The 22,184-nt window shown below is 39.1% G+C and overlaps 1 protein-coding gene across 5 annotated transcripts in view; it reads left to right on the forward strand.

Moving 5' to 3' along the window:
• The window catches only part of RGL1 (ral guanine nucleotide dissociation stimulator like 1), a 150,166-nt gene that overhangs the window by 56,531 nt on the left and 71,451 nt on the right, over positions 1-22,184 (forward strand). For all 5 annotated transcript variants that reach the window (XM_045536386.1, XM_045536390.1, XM_045536385.1 and 2 more), the window contains one exon: positions 19,856-20,064. In XM_045536386.1, the coding sequence (XP_045392342.1) occupies positions 19,856-20,064 (209 nt within the window). The remainder of the gene's footprint in view (positions 1-19,855; positions 20,065-22,184) is intronic.

Raw genomic sequence — 22,184 nt, forward strand, 5'->3', positions numbered from 1 at the left:
AAGCCTCTTCCCTGTTAGAGAAGGTTTTTGCTAACTTTAAAACATGCTTTCCTAATGTTTGGGATACACGCATGACACCTCTGGAGAACATAATCACTTCCTCCCGAGGTTTCTATACATCACACAGCAACTGTTTTTCATTGGTGATCACAATTATGTCTGGACTAATAGTTATTTTTGTTTCCTCCTCTCAGGAGAGTAGGTAAAAACCTGGAGGAAAGCATCAATAGCTGTTGGTGACTGCCCGTACAGTGACAGGGAGGAGTCAAAGGTCATCCCAAGATTCTGGGTGCCTCTGAACTAAGAGAACAGTGGTGTCATTGACAGAAACAGGGATTCTAGGAAGAAGTTCTTTGTGCTGCTGGTGGGAGGGTAGTGACGTGATATTTGGATTTGAGACATATGCTGAAAGGGTTTTCAGATTAGAAGATACTTGGGGTTAGAGGAATACCTCGGGGTGTCATTTACACGTAGGCGATACTTTAAGGGGTAATAATGAATGATACGGGAAGAAAAGGAAAGTGGAAGAGGGTTGAGGGCCAATCTTGGGTAATGTCACAATCAGGGGACAAGAAGGTAGAGAGCAGTTAGCCTAGGAGTCAGAAAAGTGGAGTTAGGGAGGTAGGCGCAGAATAGGCTACTTCATTGTCATAGAATATGGGAGACGCCAAGGTTTTAAGATGTTTAGAGTCTATGTACCCTAAAATCGAGGAACACCCTTCTCACTTTTGGCCACTTCGACTTTCCAGAGCGTATATAAAAACTGAACATTGATGAAAATGTTCTCCAATGAGCCCAAATAGCTCTCATCCCATCAGGAAGGCCAGAAGGCTATATCATTCTCTTTTTTTTTTTGAGACAGGGTCTCGCTCTGTTGCCCAGGCTAGAGTGCAGTGGCATCATCATAGCTCATTGCAACCTCAAACTCCTGGGCTCAAGCGATCCTCCTGCCTCCCGAGTAGCTGGGACTACAGGCATGTGCTACCATGCCCGGCTAATTTTTGCTATATGTATTTTAGTTGGCCAGATAATTTCTTTCTATTTTTAGTAGAGACGGGGTCTCGCTCTTGCTCAGGCTGGTCTCGAACTCCTGAGCTCAAACAATCCGCCCGCCTCGGCCTCCCAGAGTGCTAGGATTACAGGCGTGAGCCACCGCGCCCGGCCAGAAGGCTATCATTCTTGATGCATATTATGTCAGTTCTTAATACAGAACGAAGTTGGTTATTTACATAGTCGTAATGACTTGTTTACAAGTCATTCACAGGTAGCAGACTTGAAGAGAGTGGGCTTTCAGCGTTAGACATGCTGATAGCAACAAAAACTGACAATCCCAGTGGAAGCCTTGTTCCAATGTCACCTTCTTGGTGAAGTCTTTGCTAATCACCATTTAAATTGCAAACTTCCCCCATTCCGGAACTCCCTATCTGCCCATTTCAGCTTATTTCCCCCTTAATGCCATTGTCTAATATTCCCTTTTATTTGTTTGCTTGTTATTGATGATTGATTGCCTCTTTTCTGCATTAAAATATAAGTTCCATGAGGACATGAGTTTTGGTTGTTTTTTCTGCCTGCTGTATTCTGAGAGTCTAGAACAGCACCTAGCAGATGGAAGACCCAATAAATATTTGTTAAATAAATGCAAGAAAGAAAGATACAGTGCTTAAATACACAGGCATAAGAATTGGAAAAGTGTGTAGGTAGACGGGATTGTTTAATTTTGGCATAAGCCCTTCTATGTCAGTGCATCTGGGGGGCAAATGCTACAGTCCCTTGCAGCAGTGCTGGCCTCCTGAGCTATGACGGAAAGGTTAAATCATGCTCAAGATATTCTACCTTGAAGGCAAAAATTTAACATATTTCAGAAACTTGCCCTCAAATAAATAAAACTTTTAAAATATTGGTGTTTAAAGGGTCCTTCTTTGGGAAAATAATTCCTACCTTGAACGCTAAATTGCCCCACGAGTGATCACTGTTAAATGTGATTTAAATATTCTAAAATTTTATTTTTTCTTGACCTCATTCACACCCTGGACGACTTCCTTCCAGGTCTACTGGAAGGAAATGTTAAAGGTATTGCCTCCTTCCTTCCAAGTCTCAGAGACTTTCAGCCAAAAGGTGTGGAATTAGTTAGGTGCTATGGCTTCAGAGAAGTGTAGGTGGCTGAACTTAAAAAGTACTCAACTAGAATCTGTCACCAATTTTGCTTCCACACTTACTGCTGCTGTGTTGTATGACATCAGTGGCCTGTTTGTGCCTCTCCTGTCTTCGTGGCAAAAGGAATCAATAAGTGCTTCTAAATGACTGCTAGGTGCCTGTCAAATCGCATCGTAGATTTGAAAAATGCTATATTTTCTCCTCAGTTAAGGGAAAGCTACAAAATAGCTCTTTAGTTCAACAGTGTGACCTTTTACACATTTTATCCTCCTCCACAGTTGCCTTCTAGTCCTTGAAAAAACATTTTTTTCTTATTCTCCCCTTTCATTATTTGCTTTGGATATAGTAGCTACATACACAATCTCCCTGGATCAATATAGTTTAAGTTTTTTAGCCTTACGAGCTATGGAAGTGACTGAGGAAAGCTTTTTAATGGGAAGGGAAAGTCTCCCTACTTTGATCCGAGTGACAAAGCTGTGTGGACTTATGTAACAGGTATTCATGCAGCTCCATTGGTTACATAATATAATGGTCACTCACAACAGACACTTAAATCCATCTCACATCCAGGACCATTGTGTCCTCTTGCAGAGACAGTGCTTTCTTTGTTTGTACCAAATAAACAGCTAGTGATTATTAGCTTAGCTATTAAGTTAAATCACATTCCTGGAAAGGGAAGTGTTGCAACTTTTTTTAACTGGAGAGGAGAATGCATTTTTGAAAATCCAAACATACAATTACTACTGGTAGCATGACCATTACACCTCTTTGACAAGAGAAGCTTATGTTTCATTTGATTTAGATGGTTATAATTTCCCATAGTCCCATGACCATTATCCTCTTAATATGAAATCAAAATACTTGCCTTCAAATCGTTTGGGTAACGCGGAACAGCTATGTTTTAATTTGCCTACGATGGTATGTTTTCCCTTCCAATACCCCACAGGCAGAGTTTTGACCTGGTGTTGAGCAGGGACCTGAGTCTGTGATCCATTCACAGCCTGTGACATGGAATGGGCCCTCGCTGTTTGCCACGTGTGTCATGAGGGTAGAGGGCCGCGCATGGGGGGTCTTCTGTGAGCAAATGGCGGGGAGCGGAGGGCGAGGGTGGGTGTCTGACCTACTCAGCTGTCTGCACTGCTCCTTCAGTGTGCCGTTGGAGTCTGAGGAATCTGGGCTTGACTCTTGTCTCTGGCAATTACTGGTAATGTGACCAGGTAAACTACTTAGCCCCTTTGAGCCTTAGGGTCCTCATATGTAAGCTGGGATTATTGTGGGGATCAAATGAGATTGTGTATGTAAAACAGCTCTGAATATTAGAAAGGACTACACAAACTGAAGATGACATCAGTCCCAATTTGAGATGCTCTAGCCAGAAGTGAACTTGTGTAGTGACACTGCTTGACTTAGGAATTCATTTCCTCTGGTATGCTCCAGTCAGGCTGAAGGCAAAGCCAATGTCTGCTTCTACTCTGAATAAAATGGATAGTAATCAATGACTATGGAAAAAGAGTAAAATTGGTCCCTTGCTAGTGATAAGGAATAAAGAAAGTTGGAAAGGAGAGTGTTAACACCATGCCCAAGTAAAAGCAGATTACTTTAGTTCGATCATGGTTTATTTCATTTTATCGTCATAGGAATTCCTCTGGGATTGTTACTATGGTTCTTAATCATTAATGTTTGTTATAATAACCTGGGACTAAATGCGAATTCTCCAGTCACAGGGATTTGGACTTAGGAAGTTGGAGGTGGGGCCCATGCATCTGCCTTTCATAAGTACCCCAGGGGATTCTAATGCAGGTGGATCGTAGTCCATATTTTGAGAAACTTTGCTCTCACCTCTTGCCTTCTCCAGTCGTCTTCTAAGTGAATCTTTCCTTATTTTCCTACACTTCGTTCTTCATGTAGACCCATCTGATTGTGATAATTCACATTTACACTTAACATTTGATCATGACACACTCACCTGCTTGAAACCTTTTAATAGCTTCCCATTGATATTAGGTTAAAGATGGAAGTTCTTCCCCAGGCTCAGCTCATCTGCCACTCTACCCTGGCCCACTCCCCTGTGGCCACATCAGCTTCCCATTATCCTTTCAGTATTCCAAGTTGCTTGGGGGCATTTGCACATGCTGTTCCCTCCCTAAAATGTTCTCTCTCAACCTTTACCTGGTGAATACGTGCTCATTATTCTGATCTGTTTCCTCAGGGACACTTTCTGTGATCTCTAAGACAGGGATCCCCTCATGTCTTATGTTTTTTTTAGCACCTTTTTATGGGAAGCAATTGTCTCTACTGCAATTAGACAAATAATTGGTAAATTATCTGTCTGATATTTTGTCTTCTCTGCTTGAATGCTGGCTTCATGAGGACAGGGAACATGTCTGTGTTGTTCATTTCTGTATCCACAGTGTCCCGTAATAGTAGGAGCTCAATAAATATTTCTGAATGAATAAATGAATAAAAGTGGGGTTTATGATAAAGAGGTGATGCTCTAGACTTCCGCTTAAGAGGGTTTAATAACTAATATAGTGAGTGGCCCTTGCTATAAAGTTCAATGATCATAACTTAGCATTCTAGAATGAGCTGTTAGGGCACTAGTTTGTTTCAGTAATAAAAACTTATTATAAATTCAGAGACCTCAAACAATGTTCTTTGTGTTCAAGGGTTAGAACCTGGCTTGGGAAAAAGGGAAAATTAAAAAGGTTTCAGGTGAAACCCTGACTTATTCTGCACACTGTCTTTCATGTAGAAAATACTGGAAGTTGCTTGGTAGTCCGACACCTTCCAAGTAAATTTCTTGCGATGTATTCATTTATACTTATATCACGTAGCTGGTTGATTAGATTGTGTATTCATTTCCTCTGATACTCCCACTTGGAGTTGTAAGAAGTCAAATAAGTGCACAGTCTCACTCTCGGTTTTCAAAGCAAGCAGTTGGCTCAATGGCATTTACATCTGATAGAACAATGAGGGCAATGTCAGTCTCAGAGAATGAGAGATCATTGTTATGTGTAGTTTGATTCAGCATCTCAATCTTGATGGGAAAAGAATTCTGGAGGAAAAAAAAAACCTCATGACTTCAGTAATTTTTAAAATCATGATAACCAAATACAGAATTAACTGGTCTTCAAATAAAGCTCGGAACAGTCATTTTAATAAGTTCACTTTAGTTCTCAACTGCCATGAAGAGATTGAATCAGTTAACTTTGTTTACCTAAGGTTTTTAGTTCAGAAGGACAGATTTTTGTATTAATATTTTTCAGGGATTTATGGAGTTCTGTATGCCTTTCATTCAGGTTTTAAAATAACATGCAATTGAATTACACATTAATTTGTTTTTCATTCATCACCACAAACATTTATTGAGCACCCATTGTGTAGCAGACATTATTCTATGCACCACATAGTACAAACAAGATAAATTAAGGACTCTGTTGTCTGTCGTGTTTACACACAACAAACGAGTAAATAAGTAAGTGCTATAGAGGAATTAGCCTAGGTAAGGTGACCTGGTGTGGCAGGGGCAGATGGGTAGTGTGACAGTGACGCTGGAGGGCTGCTCTGGGGCTTCATCGCAGGGTTACTGCCCCATCAAAAGAGGTGAACGATGAAACCTTGACCAGCCTGAGAACATGCTCACACGGAGCAGCATTTTAGGCAGAAGGAACAAATGCAAAAGTCCTTAGGTGTGAACGAGCTTGCTGTGTTTTAGGAGCTGGAAGAAGGCCAGTGTGGTTGGGGCCTGGAGGGGGAAGGAGATGATTTTGGTAGTGAGGTCCAGGACATAGGCAGCAAGGGCCTTGGGAACCCTGGCAAAAGGCCGGATTTCACTGCAAGTGTTGTGGGAAGCCAGCGGGAGGCTTGAAGCAGGGAAGTGGCACCATCTGATTTGTGTTTTTAAAAGATCACTGTGGATGCCATAAGGGTAGTTTAAAGGTGTGTTTATTTTAGCAGCCCAGCTAAGAGGTGATGATTAAGCATTTTGTGTTTTTACTGTATTTGTACAGACTTTTCTTGCTTATATGTACAAATTTTTTATTTGATGAAATTTGGAAGAATCAAGTAAAAGTTATTTAGACAACATCATAATGTCACTAGATTAGGTTTGTTAGATAAACTTATTTTTACCTTAAAAACATATTCACTCAATTAATATTCATGAAGTGGTTATTACTAATGTGGTTATAGGCTAATTTCCAGAGGAATAAATATTAATATAGGTATGAAGAGTCTTCACCTTCAGAGATTCCACAGTCTAGTGGAGGATACCTGTAAGCAAACAAATGCAACATGATGTGGAAAGTGTGTGGCTATTATAAATAAAACTGCAATAAATGTTCTGTCCTTGTTTTTTGTTGGACAGACATATATACTCATTTCTGTTGAGACTGTACCTGGAGAGAATTGCTGAGTTATAGGATAGGCATGTGTAACTTCAGTAGATACTGTGGCTTTATTCTAAAAGCATGATTACTATTTTAGAAAGAATATTTTGCCTACAGATTACTGGTTGAAGGGGCAAGACTAGAGGCAAGTGAGACTAGTTAGGTGCTTGTTATACATATTCAGTTATAGAATGAAATCTCAATTAAGGCAAAGGAAATGAGGTTGGGAAGGAAGAATAGAATGGAAAGATATTATAGGGGATGGGACAGGGTAGATTTTGGAGGTGGGGGAAGTGAAGGAGTAAGGATGATTTGCATATTTGTGGCTTGGATCATGAACTAAGTCAGAGGCTGGAGGAGGGTGAGCTTTTAGAGGAATAAAGTGAATCTCCTTTTGTATGTGTTGAATTAGAGGTGCCTATGAACTGTTCAGGTGAATGTGTGGCAATTGGAAATTCAGGTCTAGAACTGAGAAGAAAAGTAAGAACTGGAGATAAAGATTTAGGAGTTAATATAATATATATATGTGTATACACACACACACACACACACACACATATATGTGTATACACACACACACACACACACACACACACACACATATATGTAAAATGGCCAGAAAGAATATAGAAAAAGAAGAAAAGAGGATTGCAGTTGGAAATCTTTCCATATTGGTGGTAAGTGAAGGAGGAGGAACTAGTGATGAGCCTTTGGATTCATAGGAGAACTTTGAGGGAGATGAGATAGTTTGTGAAGTCTGACTCTGGGTCCAGACCACTTGTATTTGAATCCTGGCTTTGCCGCTTCCTAGCTGTGTTACTAGGAACAAGTTACTTAGCTTCTCTGGGCCTCAGTTTTCTCATCTGTAAAATGAGATAGTAAATTTATCTGAAAATTTATGGAGTTTTCTCATCTGTAAAATGAGATAGTGAATTTATCTGCTTTATAAGGTTATTATGGGATAGGTACAAAGTACTCAGAATTATTAATTGCTGTTGTTTGTTATTCTTGAGAAAATGATGTTTATAAGTAAAAAGGGCAAAGAGTTCTAGGAGGGAACTGACAGTGCTAATTCTACAGGGATATTATAGGAGGTAAATGATGAAACATTTCCATAGGATTCTTCCACCTGGACGAAAAATGAGGGCAGAAGCAAACTCTGTAGGTTAATTGTAATACCTTCCCTTTTTGTAGGAAAACCTGTTGCATGTCATAGCATAAACACACAAGAAAGATCACATGGTTTGCTTGAAAGCATCTCAGGTCATTGACGTGAGTATTAATAATACCTTAGTTTACTATACAGTTCTTTAATTTCAAGCAGTTCAAAGTGTAGCCCACATTTTTTTCTTTGAATCATCCTCATAATATCAAGGTGAGTTAAGGAAGGTAGAGATAATATTATTGTTAGTTTATAAGTGAGGAAACGAAGCCTTAAGGTCAGATGACTTTGTCCAAGCTTATATTAATCAACTTCTCCTTTTTCCCATCAATAAACCTTATTTGTCTTTGTTTTCATGTTGTCAAGCATAGTATTTCTCAAAGGGTGATCAATGAATCTGCTACATTTAGAATCACCTAGGATGTTAGTTAAAACGCAGATCCCTGGGCTTTATTCTAAGTCTAATGCTCAGACTTTCTGGAGCATAGGCTCAGAAATCAGTGTTTCTGCCCAGCACTGCAAGTGATTCTTGCCAACTCTTCAGTGTGTTCAAAGAAACAGGCCTTTTTAATTTGTATTCAAATAAATCCCCAAATGTACGTTGTTTATTAGTGGCATTTCCCACAAAAAACACTTAAATATTTTATATTCAGAAACTCAAACTACTGTGACTGAAACTTCAGAACCGTTTTTTGAGCCTATCGTCTGATTTGTTGTCTTGGTGAAGTTGAGTAGTGCCTTTGGTTAAAGTGAAACTGATTTGACCCATGCAAATGAATAGTAGAATCCATTGATAAGTCACCGTGGCACTGCTTGAGGTGTCACAGAGAAGCTATGTCCAAGGACTGTATTTTATATCAATCTGGGCGATAGTCTCACCCACAGTTAGTATTTATAGTTATGCAGTATTGATTAGAAGGAGCTGCTCTATCTGTGTTCATAGCCTCTGTCTATATGCACATGATGGTGACATCAGCCACATCTCTCTGCGGTGTTTCCAGCACAGCAGCATCAAACTGTCAGGTTCAGGTAGCTTGAAGACTCTGTCTCTAGGGGATACTGACTCTTACTCATCAGAGTAAGCCCAGGTCCAGCCAGTGATGGGCTCATAAATCTACTTTCTTCTCACTTAGTTGAAAGGGAGGTGCATTTATCTGTGTTAGCTGGCACCTTGTCTGTCTGGTTCTTTGCTGTGTCTCTGGCTTCCAGAAGCCACACAGTAGGGATTCAACAAATATTTGTTGAATGAATCCACTCAAGTGTGTTTAGCAATGAACAAGAATAGCTACACCAAAAAGAGCTCTCCTAACTCACTGCTGAGATACATAGAAAGCACTAGCAAGTACTTGATGATTAATTGAACTAGAACCAGAAATGGAATCCAGTTCCTTGCTATTTTTTCCTTTCCGGACTCCCATGATTATCACTGGACTCCCAGGGATGCAAGAGGTCTTATCCCTATCAATTCTGAAATTCCCTCTGTGAGGCCCCTGCTTATTTACCTAGCATTTATTAAATGTCCATGTCATACGCATTAGTACTAAGCTCCACACATCTCTTTCCTTCCATGTCATTAAATGAAAAAAATTCACATTCACACTATAATCTCTACTATTAGCTGTTCAAAGAGTAGAAATCCTTTATTTTCTTTATAGGTTTCCACAGTATCTCCTTTGGGTCCTTTGTCCAATGGAGGCTCTTTTAATACTGTTTTTACTGACTGACATCACGAGGAGGTCATGAGCAATGGGAATGATGAGCATATTATTAGAAGGATAAATCTTTTCTTTACAACTGACGAGCCTATCTTTTAACATATATTTTTGGCCATCAGTATCTAGTGAACAAAATGTTTGCTTTTTCAGTTTCTATTGATTTGGAGAAATTGGATTGTGTTTTTGACAGTTATCAGTCCTTGCTATACTCTATCTTCTTTATTTTTTTTAATGTGTCAGAATTTACAAACTGTATATTCTGGCTATATTCATAATCTATCATATTACCATTTTGTTTTCATTTTCCTTTCTTTCTAAAAATAGAATGATGCTGTCTTTGGACTGGAGAGTAGATCAGTAAACCTAGCAGGTAGGAAAATTAATGAACAATCTGGAAATCAGAGTGGAACGTGTGTGCGCCCGCGGATTCCTGCTCTGTGTTATGCAGTAGCGTCTCCGACAGCTTCCGACACCCGTGTCCTGGCTTTCTTTGAGCTCTTGATTGAAAGCATTCGTCTTTCTTAATTTACTCATTTAAGAAACTAATAATGAGAGGGATTTTCATTTTTCTCCAAAGAGGATCTTTGGCACCAGAACAATATTTTTCACCCTTAGGTGTCAACGATTTCAAGTCAGTGTCAAGAGGTAAGAAGGATAATACCAGAGAGCATTTGATGTAGTAAGACCTAACTCTCGGTAAAAGTAGTTGGGGTAGGGGAAAGAAAGTGAAAAGGGAGGGATTTTAGTATTACACATGATATTTTCTTTTATTTGTAGAGCGTCAAATAGCCTGTAATCTTTCAACAGGCTTTTAGATCTGTCATCTGATCTTACCTCTTTCTTACAACAATCCTACGAAGTATGTAGATTATGGACTATTGAGTTCCGATAGTCTTGGGTGTACGGATATGGAGATTGAATACCCGATACTGTATCGCTTTGTGTTTTTAGACAACACACCGCAATGGAAAAACAGGGCGGTTTTTATCCTGGAAAACAGGTTTTATATCCTGGCTTTGACATTTATGCTAATTGGCTGGGTAACTTTGGGTGTGACCCCGTCACTTCTTTAAACCTCAGTTTCCCCAAGTAAAGTAGGACTAATTCTTTTTTTTTTTTTTGCCCACCCAACCCCAGGACTAATTCTTATACAAGAAGGTTGTTATCAGGATTGAGCATCTGACCCACAAGCGTCTGTTTTCTTCCTTTCACTTAGGGCATAAACATGATTTTCTTAGAATTAATTTATAGCTTATGAAGAGAAAAACCTGGAAAAAAAGCAGTTAACTTTGGTGTATCTTTCAGAGAGATGTACTCAAGATAAACTAAGTTGTTCTTTATAACTTGCTCTGGGTTTGGGTTTGATCACCCAGAGCAAGCGGGTGATCAGAGCAGTAACATGCTTGAAAAATACCTGCCTGCTCTATTGGTAGCCAATTCTAGCAAGCCCATGATCTAGGAATGTTACTGTGCCAGACACAGTGCTGAGGGTTAGAGTACTCGCCAGAGGCCCCTTTGTGCAAACTGTAAAGCTACACTTTGCATCTAAATTTGTAAGTCCCATAGACTTTAAAGTTTTAATTTCTGAGGGGAAAGGAGCAAGTTAGACAGTGTCGTGACTTGAATTCTGAGATCCAGGGCAGTAATCATTTTATTGGCATTTTGATAATGGGGCTTTGATTTTTATCTTTGATCATTATGATCATAGGTGATAATAATCGTGAGAACTAAGTGTTCCCGTAGGAATCCCATGGGAAAGTGAAGAAGATAGAGTCCTCACTGTGGCATAGAGTAAGAATCAAACTCAAGACTTTTCTGTTATGTTCAGAAACACCAGTCAGTTGCCACCCCTCCTCCCACCCCTTCTCCAGCAGAAGATTGGTGAAGGAACACTTATAAATCTCACAAAGAGATAAAGCCCCACGGAGCTGTCTGCGGGATTTATGGCATGCTGGGAACGCTTCTGGGCTGTGGGGAAGCCTTTCCATTCATAGCAGGCTTCATTCACAGGGAATATGAGGTCACACAGAAGCTCACCGCCCCCTGCGGCCCTTTCCACACAGAGATTGGCTGCGCTGCACAAAAACAGAGTGGATTCCAGAAAGCCAGGGCACCTGTTAACCTGTGACCTCAGGTTATGAAGACCTTGGACATTTGAGGCTCTGAATGAGAGAAAAAGGAGGGAGTTGTGAGTTTGGGATGTTCACTGTGGATACTAAACTGTATGTGACAATTTGTGATGTTATTTGGTGAATGCAGCAGTGACCATTTCAGTTCAAACTCTCATCCCTCTATGCAACTTGAAATCCTTGAACTTCTCGAAATAGCCCGTGATCTCTTGCTTTTGTAAAGTAGATGACCAAGACATTGAAACTTTAAGTTTTTGCCCTAGGTCTCTTAGTAAATTGGTCTCAGAAATAGAAATGGAACCAAGTTAATTCATAGCACGTTAGTCATTAGCATTCTGAGTTTCAAGCAGAGAAGTACCATAATAGTCAAATTATTTTACTTGATAATGTGGTCAGCTAACTTCTTAATATCCACTTAATTTGAATCTGCCTCCTGGGACACTTGGGAATCCTTAAAGGGTGGCAAAGGATGGCCAGAATGTCAGAAATGGGGATTTGTGTTAGAGAAGATAGAGTCTGTTATGGATTGGTGTTGGATCAAGACTCTAGGAATACTGCTATTGTTCAGGAGAGGGAAAACACAACTTCCTGTTTCCTCCAGAAGGGTTCCTGGACTCTATGGGGGTGATCTAGGAAACCCTGCTGAGACAGGATGGCCAAAGGGGATGGGATTTCTGTGTGATAGAACACTGGCTGCTGTTTGTTATTACAACTCCCTTAGCATTTTCCTGAGGATGAAGGTCCTCACCGTAGAAACGTGACCACGTGGCTTCATTCTAACTAGTAGCTTCAAGCAAGGTCTGCTCTTGGGGATCCTGTAATTGTTTTTAGAGCACATTCATTTGCCATGCACATGCTCCTCTGCCGCTTCTTTCTCTACATTTCTCCTTTTTTTATAGTTCAGAGGCATAATTTTCCACCTTCTATAAGGTCTAAGATCACAGTGACAACACAGATGCCTTAACTGGAATGTGCATAGAAAGAGAAAAACGTTCAATCAGTATGAAGGTCTCTCTTGAACTTACTGTGGACACAATCTGAGAGGGACCCCTGGGTGGTGGTATGCTGATCAACTGGCTTTCCAAAATAAAGCCATATTTGTAGCATTTGCGTATTTCTATAGTGTAACTATCCCCATCACGCTGAATTTACAGTACCAACGTGATGCCTTTGAACATAGAGTTGAGAAGGAGTTTACCCGGTTGTTTGTGCAAGGAGTACAAGCTGGCTTCAGCATAGCACCGGCTAATATGTTTGCGTAATTGGGAGGTGCATGTGTCGGCATATATGTGAATCTGGCATTGAAGATTCCTTCTGGTTTCTCTGCCCAGAAATGCCGCCATAGATCAAGCTATGTATGAATTTGCTACACGTGCAGGTGCCTCTTCTGGTGCTTGTCATCTTTACTCTTGGCACCCTCTGAATTTTGGTATTCATCCAGATCCCATCCTCAGTCTATTGCTCTTGCTGTTTGACATACTGTGCCTGGAAATGCATTTATTTTAATTTTTGTAAGTCCTACATATTTTCATCTTAAACACCTCTTCCAATTTTAGATTATAACTGCTATTGGCCTGGCCCCAAAGATACCTAAAGTTCTGTGTTTTTAAAGTGAAATTCAGTATCCCCAAAATCTGAGTTCGTCTCATTGATTTTCTTTCATATGAATGACACCATTACCTTTCTAGTCATCTACACTAGAAATCAGATAAATATCCCTGATTCATTCTTTCATCTTTTATCCTCTACATCCAATTAATCACTAAGTCTTGACAATTTTCGTTTTGATTATTTCTATTTCTTAAATGTGTCCCTTTCGCCTACCAACTTCTGTATTCCTATCATCATTGTCCCAGTTAAGGCCCTCACAGTTGCTCATCTGGATTATCAACAACTTTCCTACTATTTTCCTGACTTTAATACTGTCCTCTTCAAATCTATTCTCCACAATGATTTCTCTGACCATGCTTAAAACATCGTCTTTGGTTTCCCATTTCCTATAGAACATGGAGTCTCTGCTCCTTAGCATGAAACCTAAGTCCTCCATAATCAGATAGTCCCTGCTGACTCTCTAGACAAAGCATTCATTCCCTTTGTTGTATTGCTTCTGCAGCCATGCTTTCCCCTGCAGGGGTGGAAAGGTGTCATACCTTTCCTCACCCGCCATAAGGGTCATGGCCAACATTTCTATAACAAAAGACAGGTTGCCAAGAGAAAAGTATAACAAATGTATTTAAACAAATGTATTTAATCATAGTTTTACATGACGTGGGAGTCTTCAGAAATGAAGCCCAGAGACCCAGGGAAAAGTCTCCATGTTTATGCTTAGGTGTGATGAAGAATGGACAGCCATGTAGAAATATAACTGGACAAAAAGGGCGTGATTTAATGGTAATAGACTGAGGGTGTGGGGCACCTAGCAAGGCCTTTCTGTTCAAATTCTTCTTGGCCTCTCTCTGTAGCATTCCTTCCACTTGGGCATGGGGCAGGAAACTTTCTGGAATGGGAGTCTTATGACCTACTATCAAACAAGGTAGTCAGAGAATTTTTTTATGGCTAGTTCCTACACAAAAAGATGGGGGAAGGCTAGAGTTATATTTATAGGTTTTATGGCTTTCTTTGGAGGAGAGGGGTTCTAGTGTCTATGACCCACCTTGGGGGGCAAGGAGGAATTATGGTTTCTATGACTCACTTCAGGGGAGCAAGAAGGGTGGGAGACAGGAAGGCGGGAGAAGGTCAGAGAGGGACTTTGCATCAGAGGCTGCTTCTGAGACCTCCCAGTTTCTTTTAGTTCAAAGTACTCGGCATGCCAAAGGTCCATACTTTGGGATATCATTTTCTGAGTCCCAACACCCCTCACACTTCTTTCTTCTTAATGGCTTTGTTAGTGCTGATCTCTCTGCCTGCTGTGCCTTCCCCGACATTGTGAACTCCCATTCATAATTTAAAACCCAGGGCAGGCAACACCTATTCAGGAAGCCTTTTCTGAAGCCTCCTTTACACTGGGTCCCTTTGGGGGCTTCCGTGATATCCTGCCTATCTTGCCACTATTTCACATTGTATTACAGTGGTTTCATTGATTCTGTTTCCTCCATCACACCAAACAACCTGGGTGTCAGGACTGCATGCTGTTTACCTTTGTATGTCAGTGCCTAGCACATAGTGCAGTTTGGTTAACGTGTGGCTGAATAAGTAGATGAAGAATGAGACATCCATTCTGTATATGCAACTAGCATAGGGCTGCTAGACTTTCCAAATAAAAATACAGGACAGGCCGGGCGCGGTGGCTCACGCCTGTAATCCTAGCACTCTGGAAGGCCGAGGTGGGTGGATCGCTCGAGGTCAGGAGTTCGAGACCAGCCTGAGCAAGAGCGAGACCCCGTCTCTACTAAAAATAGAAAAAAATTATCTGGCCAACTAAAAATATATATATATATAAAAAAAAGTAGCCGGGCATGGTGGCACATGCCTGTAGTCCCAGCTACTCGGGAGGCTGAGGCAGGAGGATCCCTTGAGCCCAGGAGTCTGAGGTTGCTGTGAGCTAGGCTGACGCCACGGCACTCACTCTAGCCCAGGCAACAAAGCGAGACTCTGTTTCAAAAAAAAAAAAAAAAAAAGACACCCAATTAAATTTCAAATTCAGATAAATTTTTTTGTATGAGTAGGTTCTCAATACTGCATGGGACATTCACCAAAAAATTATTTATTCATTATTAATTTGAAACTAAAATTTCACTGGGCATTCTGTAGTTTATCTGGCAACTATAACTTAGCAAAAAAGTAAGTCCATACCCAAAGTAGAAGTTCACACAAAGCAGAAGCTTATGCCGAGTTTGACATCACAGGCCCTAGAATTATTTTTAAATAAACTGCTTACATCTTGGAATGGCCCATGTTTAAATAGCGCACTATAGGACTCAGACGTGCTTGTTATAATGTTATGCTGTGTGTCATTACATACATGATTGCTACTGAGAGAATGGATTTTTTTCTTTGCAGGGCAAGGAAATTTAACATATGCATTTGAATAATATGGAGAGATGAGCAGAGCTTATCTGCGAGTCAGCCCTCCTATACACGTTGAGTATCCCTAATCTGAAAATTCAAAATCTTTGAAATGCTCCAAAAATCTGAATCTTTTTGACTGCTGACATGATGCTCAGAGGAAATGCTCACTGGAGTATTTTGGATTTTCAGAACAGAGCTGCTCAACTGATGAGTATCATGCGGATATTTCAAAATCCAGCAAAAAAATTGAAATCCAAAACACTTCTGGTCCCAAGTGTTTGGGACAAAAGACGCTCCTTCTGTGCTGTGGTGGTTTGGTATTGTGGCTGGGTAGTGGTGTAGGGCATTTGTAAAAGGGAGTATAAATTCTACTGTTGGAATTTTGGGATGAATGTAGGGATAATAATGTGTGCCTTCTTAAAAGTCTATAAGACTTTGGATGTAGGCTTTAGACTTTCTTAGGGAGTTAGCAACTAGAAGAGTGGTCACCATGCACTTTGCTGCTCAGGCCAAGATGCCTGAGAACTGATAGAGGGAAGACGGAGCGTGACTTGGAGGACTCCATACTGTCTCCATGCTAATGCGCTTGTTTACTTAACATGTTCTCTGTTAAAAGTATCAGATGACTGGAGTATTATTTTGATTGAAGGAATTTTTTTTTTCAAATTAAACACCCAAGTTGTTAACAGTTTATGTTTTAGGAGGTGAAAGAGCATATTTCTCCATGACTGGAAACAGCGTTGAAATATGGCATGTTTCATCTCTCGCATGCTCTGTCTCCTCTCCTCCTCGTGCCAAAATTGATAATTATGGAAATTCCAAGGCTAAGACACTTGGGCAGAATTTTTCATATTTATCCCGTAGGAATCAGACATGTTCTCTTAGAACAAGCTGAATTCTAATGGCAGAAAGATTAACCAGAAAAACAATCATGAAACATTTTTGTGGCCTCGGTATCATGATCTTGTCAGTAAAGCGACGGTCTGTGATTAAATCCAGATTGAGCTGTTTCCTGTTAGCGTGCTAACCCACAGGGTCAGCTCCGCCTGCCATGTCTTGCTTTCTAAGTCTGGGTGATTAAACACTTGTCTGCCAAGGGTTCTACCTCTTTTCTCTTAAACTTCAATTCAAAGTTACTAAGATAATACAAACAAAAACAGGCCCTCAAGTCGTTCTTAAAAGGGTTATGGACCTATTGAATCTTTTGCTGCAAAAATGAAACTTAACATTTTAACTTCTCCAGTCTGACCATATGGCATGGGGTATTTTTTTGTGTGTGTTTCCTTCCTCTACAATTTCATTTTAAAATAATTACAGTAGTAAGCAGATAATTTTAAGTTTTGGTTTCATAAAAAATGTACTCAATTTTAATGTTGGTAAATTAGAACTCATCTTGAAAAACCTGGTCTTCCCCCTGCCATAACAAGTACATATCAGGATATTGAGCAAATCTACAGAAAATGACATTAAACAAATGCTCTGACACCTTAACACGCATTGTTAATTTTTGTGGGAATGACTTTAGGCATCAGAGCAATTCTCTACTTCATTTTATGATATTGTCACTGATGCTCACTCATTGCATTTACAGAATGATTTTTAAAATCTAAATACTCAAAGTATTTTATTAACCATTCTGTTAGGTCAAACATAGTTCTCCCTAATGCACAGATGCAAACACTGAGGCACAAAATTGTTAAAAGGACTTTTATGGGAATCGTGTATGCATATTAAAATTTTTTTCAGAGTAAAAGGAAGACTGAAAGGAAGAGACTGGGTTAATGAGAAACATAATCCCATTCCCAAGGGAGGGCCGTGGCTTCCTGCCGAATCTGCTTTCTGGCAGGAAAAGGGACCCACTTCATCAGCTCCTTTGACAAGTATTTTTCTCTGTGTTTGAATTTTTGGTCACATCAGTACTCAGTGAAAAATGAGTTCTTTTAAATAGTCATTACTTAACATAAGAAAGATTTAGTTTTAAAGTGCAGTTTGCCTTTGTAAGTAAAAAAAAAACAATCATCAAACTTCAAAATTGTTTGGTAAGGGAACCCTGACATTATCACAAGATAAAGACGCTTGATTTAGAATCAGATCTTGAATATCCCTAACAACTGAGAGACCATTCCTTTTATTGTTGTTAACATTGACACTGAAGTATAGTTCTAACTGCTATTTTTTAATATTGTGCAGGCTGATAATTATTTTGGCCTGGTCTTTTGGAGCGACAAAGTAAAAAACACAAAACATCCCTACATTTTAGTATTAAGAAAGAGATCAAAGGAATATAGATGTTGGAGGATTAATTCAAATTATATATTGAAATAAATATGTTAATTATGATGCCGATTTTTCTTTTTTAAAAGAAAAGTGATAAATATGAGTTGAGTTTTAAATGCATGACAGTAATTTACTAAGTCAACATTTTCTAAAGTGTGCTCATTCTAAAGTTCTCCAAGATGCTCTGAGAATAAAGAGAAATCCATGTGGAAATGTCATATACCGTATCCCTCTCTGAGTTTAATAACACATGTTAGCATAATAAAGACTTTGAGAAATTCTGCAGTAAAGAAATGTCTTTGACTTTTTCGAACTCTGTAGTTCCCAAACTTGACCACAGGACCTTCTTTTCTTGGAACTAGTGTTTTACAGCACACACTTATGGCGACACTGTACGTAATTAAAAATGTAATTAGAGTTTGAAACCATGTATCTTTTTCACTTATTGTTTCTGGTTAAAGTTAATTGGAGCTTCTGGGGAACAGATGGGTACTACTAGGCTTGCTGTAAAGCTGCATATAGAGTGATAAAGAATGGTTATTAGGCCACGATCTAAGTCAACAGTCTTAAGAGGCCTAAGGAAACATTTGATATTTTGCCTGAACCAGATCCCTCTCCTTAGAAAACTTTCAAAAATTAAATAAAGAAAGAAAGCCATCCATCATATAAGCTAGAGTCTTAATTTTAATTCCTGCTAGCAGTTAGACATGATGACAGTAAGCTATTCTAACCCCCTTCTAAAAGCGATTGCCACCACCTCGGTCTTTCTGAAAGCAAATCCCATCTGTTAATTTCCCTGTCGTAGTTCGATTTCTGACGGGCCAGGTGAAGAAAAAGCAAACATGCCACTTAGTAAGCACAATAGCGTCATTAGCGATTCAGTACTCTCTTCTTTAATTTTCACTTCTGATTATTTCAGTGTAGGAAAATATGATATAAAACGATTCAACTCAGAAAAACTGCATCAGATGCATTCGGCTTGTTTGCATCACTTAGGATAATTATTTGCTTCAGAAAAAGATTTATACAGAGCTCCTCTCTGTAGGTAAATTTCTCTAGTGCCTACGAAGGACAAGTTAGACTTTGAAAAGCATTTCTATATATTTGGTTAGGCACAGATTTACTGCAGAATGTAAGGCACACCAATATTTTTCTTCAATTTAATTCTCTTCCCTCATACTCAATTTTTAAGCTTTACAGATTTTATTACCAACTAATTTTTATGTATTATGGTTTATATCTACCAAATGACAGTTGTACCTACCAATATTATTTATAGTTTCATTCTCATGTGATAGCTACGTCTCATGAGTAAATGCCTTCTCTTACACTTTGGAAGTTTCCAGAAGGCAGGGTCATACACCCCACCCACCTTTCTCATCATTCCCCAGAGCTTAACCCAGTGCTGCTTGGTACGACCATTTCTCCAGTCAACTCTGTTGACTGCTGGTGATATCGAATCAGAATGCACATCACCTCCTGTAGACTGACAATGTCAGGTCATGGTCAGATCTCCATAGATTTCCATGGAGAACGTACTCCTACCATGGCTGATTTTTTTTTCAAGCTATCAACATGATGTCAACTGGCTCACATACATCTTAAAAATTTAACAGTCATCTCTCCAAAGCCAATATGAGTTGACTCCAGCAACCCACTGTCGGAGCTGTCTTTAAGAATGAGTTTGAAAACTTGCCTTGGAACAGTACAAAGGGAATGCTTGATAACATTTGCTAAACTTGATCCTGGATCTTAGAAAACATCCGTGATAAAAATGTGCCAGTATGAAGTAATGCCTCGACTTCTAGGGGGGAAGGGAACACACAGCACCACCAGCACCAGCACTGCCACTTCCCACCACCCTAAACTCACAGGAGAGAGCATTGCCTTGCATGGCTCATACCAAAATGAAATAAGAGAGATGGGGAGCATGACAGCCCATGGCCTTCAACTATTTTAATGTTTCCAGTTTTACTTTAAGGAGTCATTTCTCCTGATGGTAATCATTAATTTATTACATAGGTTGAAGGGGACCAGCTGCCTCCAGGACATACAGTCAGTCAGTATGAGACCTGTAAGATCAGGACCATAAAAGCTGGCACCTTGGAGAAGCTTGTGGAGAACCTGCTGACAGCGTTTGGGGACAATGACTTTACCTATATCAGCATCTTCCTGTCAACGTACAGAGGCTTTGCCTCCACGAAAGAAGTGCTGGAACTGCTGCTGGACAGGTAAGAACCTGCAGGAGTTGGCGAATTGATAGAAACGTAAAGCTGTTTGTGAGCGAAGGCACAAGTTTCTGAATCACCCGCGCTGGGTCTGCTGAGAGCGATGCTTGGGGAAGGAGTAAGCGGAAGGAAGGGCTTTTGGAACAAATGGCACGAAGATTATTCAGGAGCCACTTACGCTCTCTGTTTCTGGGGAAAAAAATCTATAAAAGAGTTAAGAGGAGCTACCATAAAAATCTAGATTCAGTTGTTTTTAGATTTCATTTACTATTTTCCACCCTAAATTTCTCCATATTTTCATAATTTTGTGTAATTCTGGTAAATAATCAATTAACCAGGAATCTTATTGGGCTACTGTGGGGATTAAATGTGCTAATATGTGTGAAGCGTGGAGTTCAGTCCTAGACCCATGGGAAGGCTAATCAATGGTGGTGGTGATGATGGTGATGATAATGATTTAACAGTCACCGCGATTGGCTGCTCTATGGATATGCACATAAATATCATCCTCGATCCATGTTGTTAAGGCACCTATTGCGTCTAGTACAGCAATGGACATTGCAATTTATATATTACTCATTAATCTTTATATTTTCCTCCTTATTTTTGTTTTATTTATAATTAAACTTGGTCTTTAAAAAAATATCATTAAATTAACTCGATATTGGGAGGAAGAAAACTGTCAGCCAAACAATTGTTTTTGAATCATGGGAATCCTCATCCAAGTCCTTACATATTCTGAGGTTTCCTGCATATGGAAGGAAGTGAGATAGGGTATTTTTGTTGGGCTTGTTGAGTACTGATTTTTGTTAACTAGGTATTTTTTTTTTAAATTTTGAAAGTAATCTCTGGTCATACTAAAAGTTCTTATCCTAGAGATATATCCTAGGGTATAAAAATCAATGCTGGCATTTTTCTCACATTGCAACTTTCCCCCCAAATAACATTTATTAGATTTTTAAAAATATATGTTAGTAGAAAGAAGAAAATTAAAGATACCATAATCTAACTAGGCAAATAACACATATTAACATTTTAAAATAGAAGTAATCCATGTTTATGGTGAAAATTTCCATCAATCCAGAAAACTATAAAAATAAAAAGTAAAAATTTCTTTTTCCCCAAGTTCCTGTCCCATTCTTCCTAGGTAATCACTGTAAACCATTTCTTTTGTATTCTTCCCAAATTTTTCTGGGTGTGTATAAATGTGTGCATGTATACACACACACACTCTCTCTCACTCTTACATACTATATATCATATATATGATATTTGTTTATATATTAATATATCTACCACATGGCGTATATACTTATATATGATACAAACAGAATCACAGTACATGGTCTGTTCTGTATTTTTCATTTTTTACTTATCTATGTATCTTGGAGACTTTTTTACTCATTAAGTGAATTAACATATATAAAAGGCTTAGAACAGTGGCTGGCATATTGAAAGTTCAAGAGAGGTAAGTTCTTATTTCAAAATCAGTACATACAGATGGATTTACCATACTCTTTTTAATGGCTTTACAGTGTTTATTAAATGGATTATTCTGTGGATGGACATTTAAACTCCAATTTTTTTAATTTTGTAAACAATGCTACAAGAAGTGTTTTTGAATATATATCTTCTGAGTAGTTGCTGAAGAATACTATAGGATAATTTCATAGAACAGTGACTGATCGGTCAAAGTATGTCAGAATTTAAAGATTTGAAAGATATTGTCAGATTGCCCATGAGAAGGACACACCAACAGCACACCTATCCACGGAGAGGTGGCCTCTTCTCTCACTTTCCTCACACACTTGTCAACCGTGGATGCTTCATTTCTGCCTTTGAAACCACCTTGACCGTGAGCTGACCACTAAAAAATGGTAGCTCATTGCTTTTGAATTTATGCTTCTCACATTTATGAGTGGGGTTAGCATCTTTTAAAATACTTACTGGCCATTTGTGTTTTCTGTGAACTGCTTTTGGTATCTTTTGCCTATTTTTCTTTTGGATTATTTTCATTAATTATTTCATTAATTGATCATCTAATTATAACTATATTAAGGAAATTAATTTTTTGCTTAACATATGTTGAAAATATTTTTTCCTAATTGGTCCCTTGGTTTTAA

This window comes from Lemur catta, chromosome 23, assembly GCF_020740605.2.
Source record: "Lemur catta isolate mLemCat1 chromosome 23, mLemCat1.pri, whole genome shotgun sequence".
NCBI lineage: Eukaryota > Metazoa > Chordata > Mammalia > Primates > Lemuridae > Lemur > Lemur catta.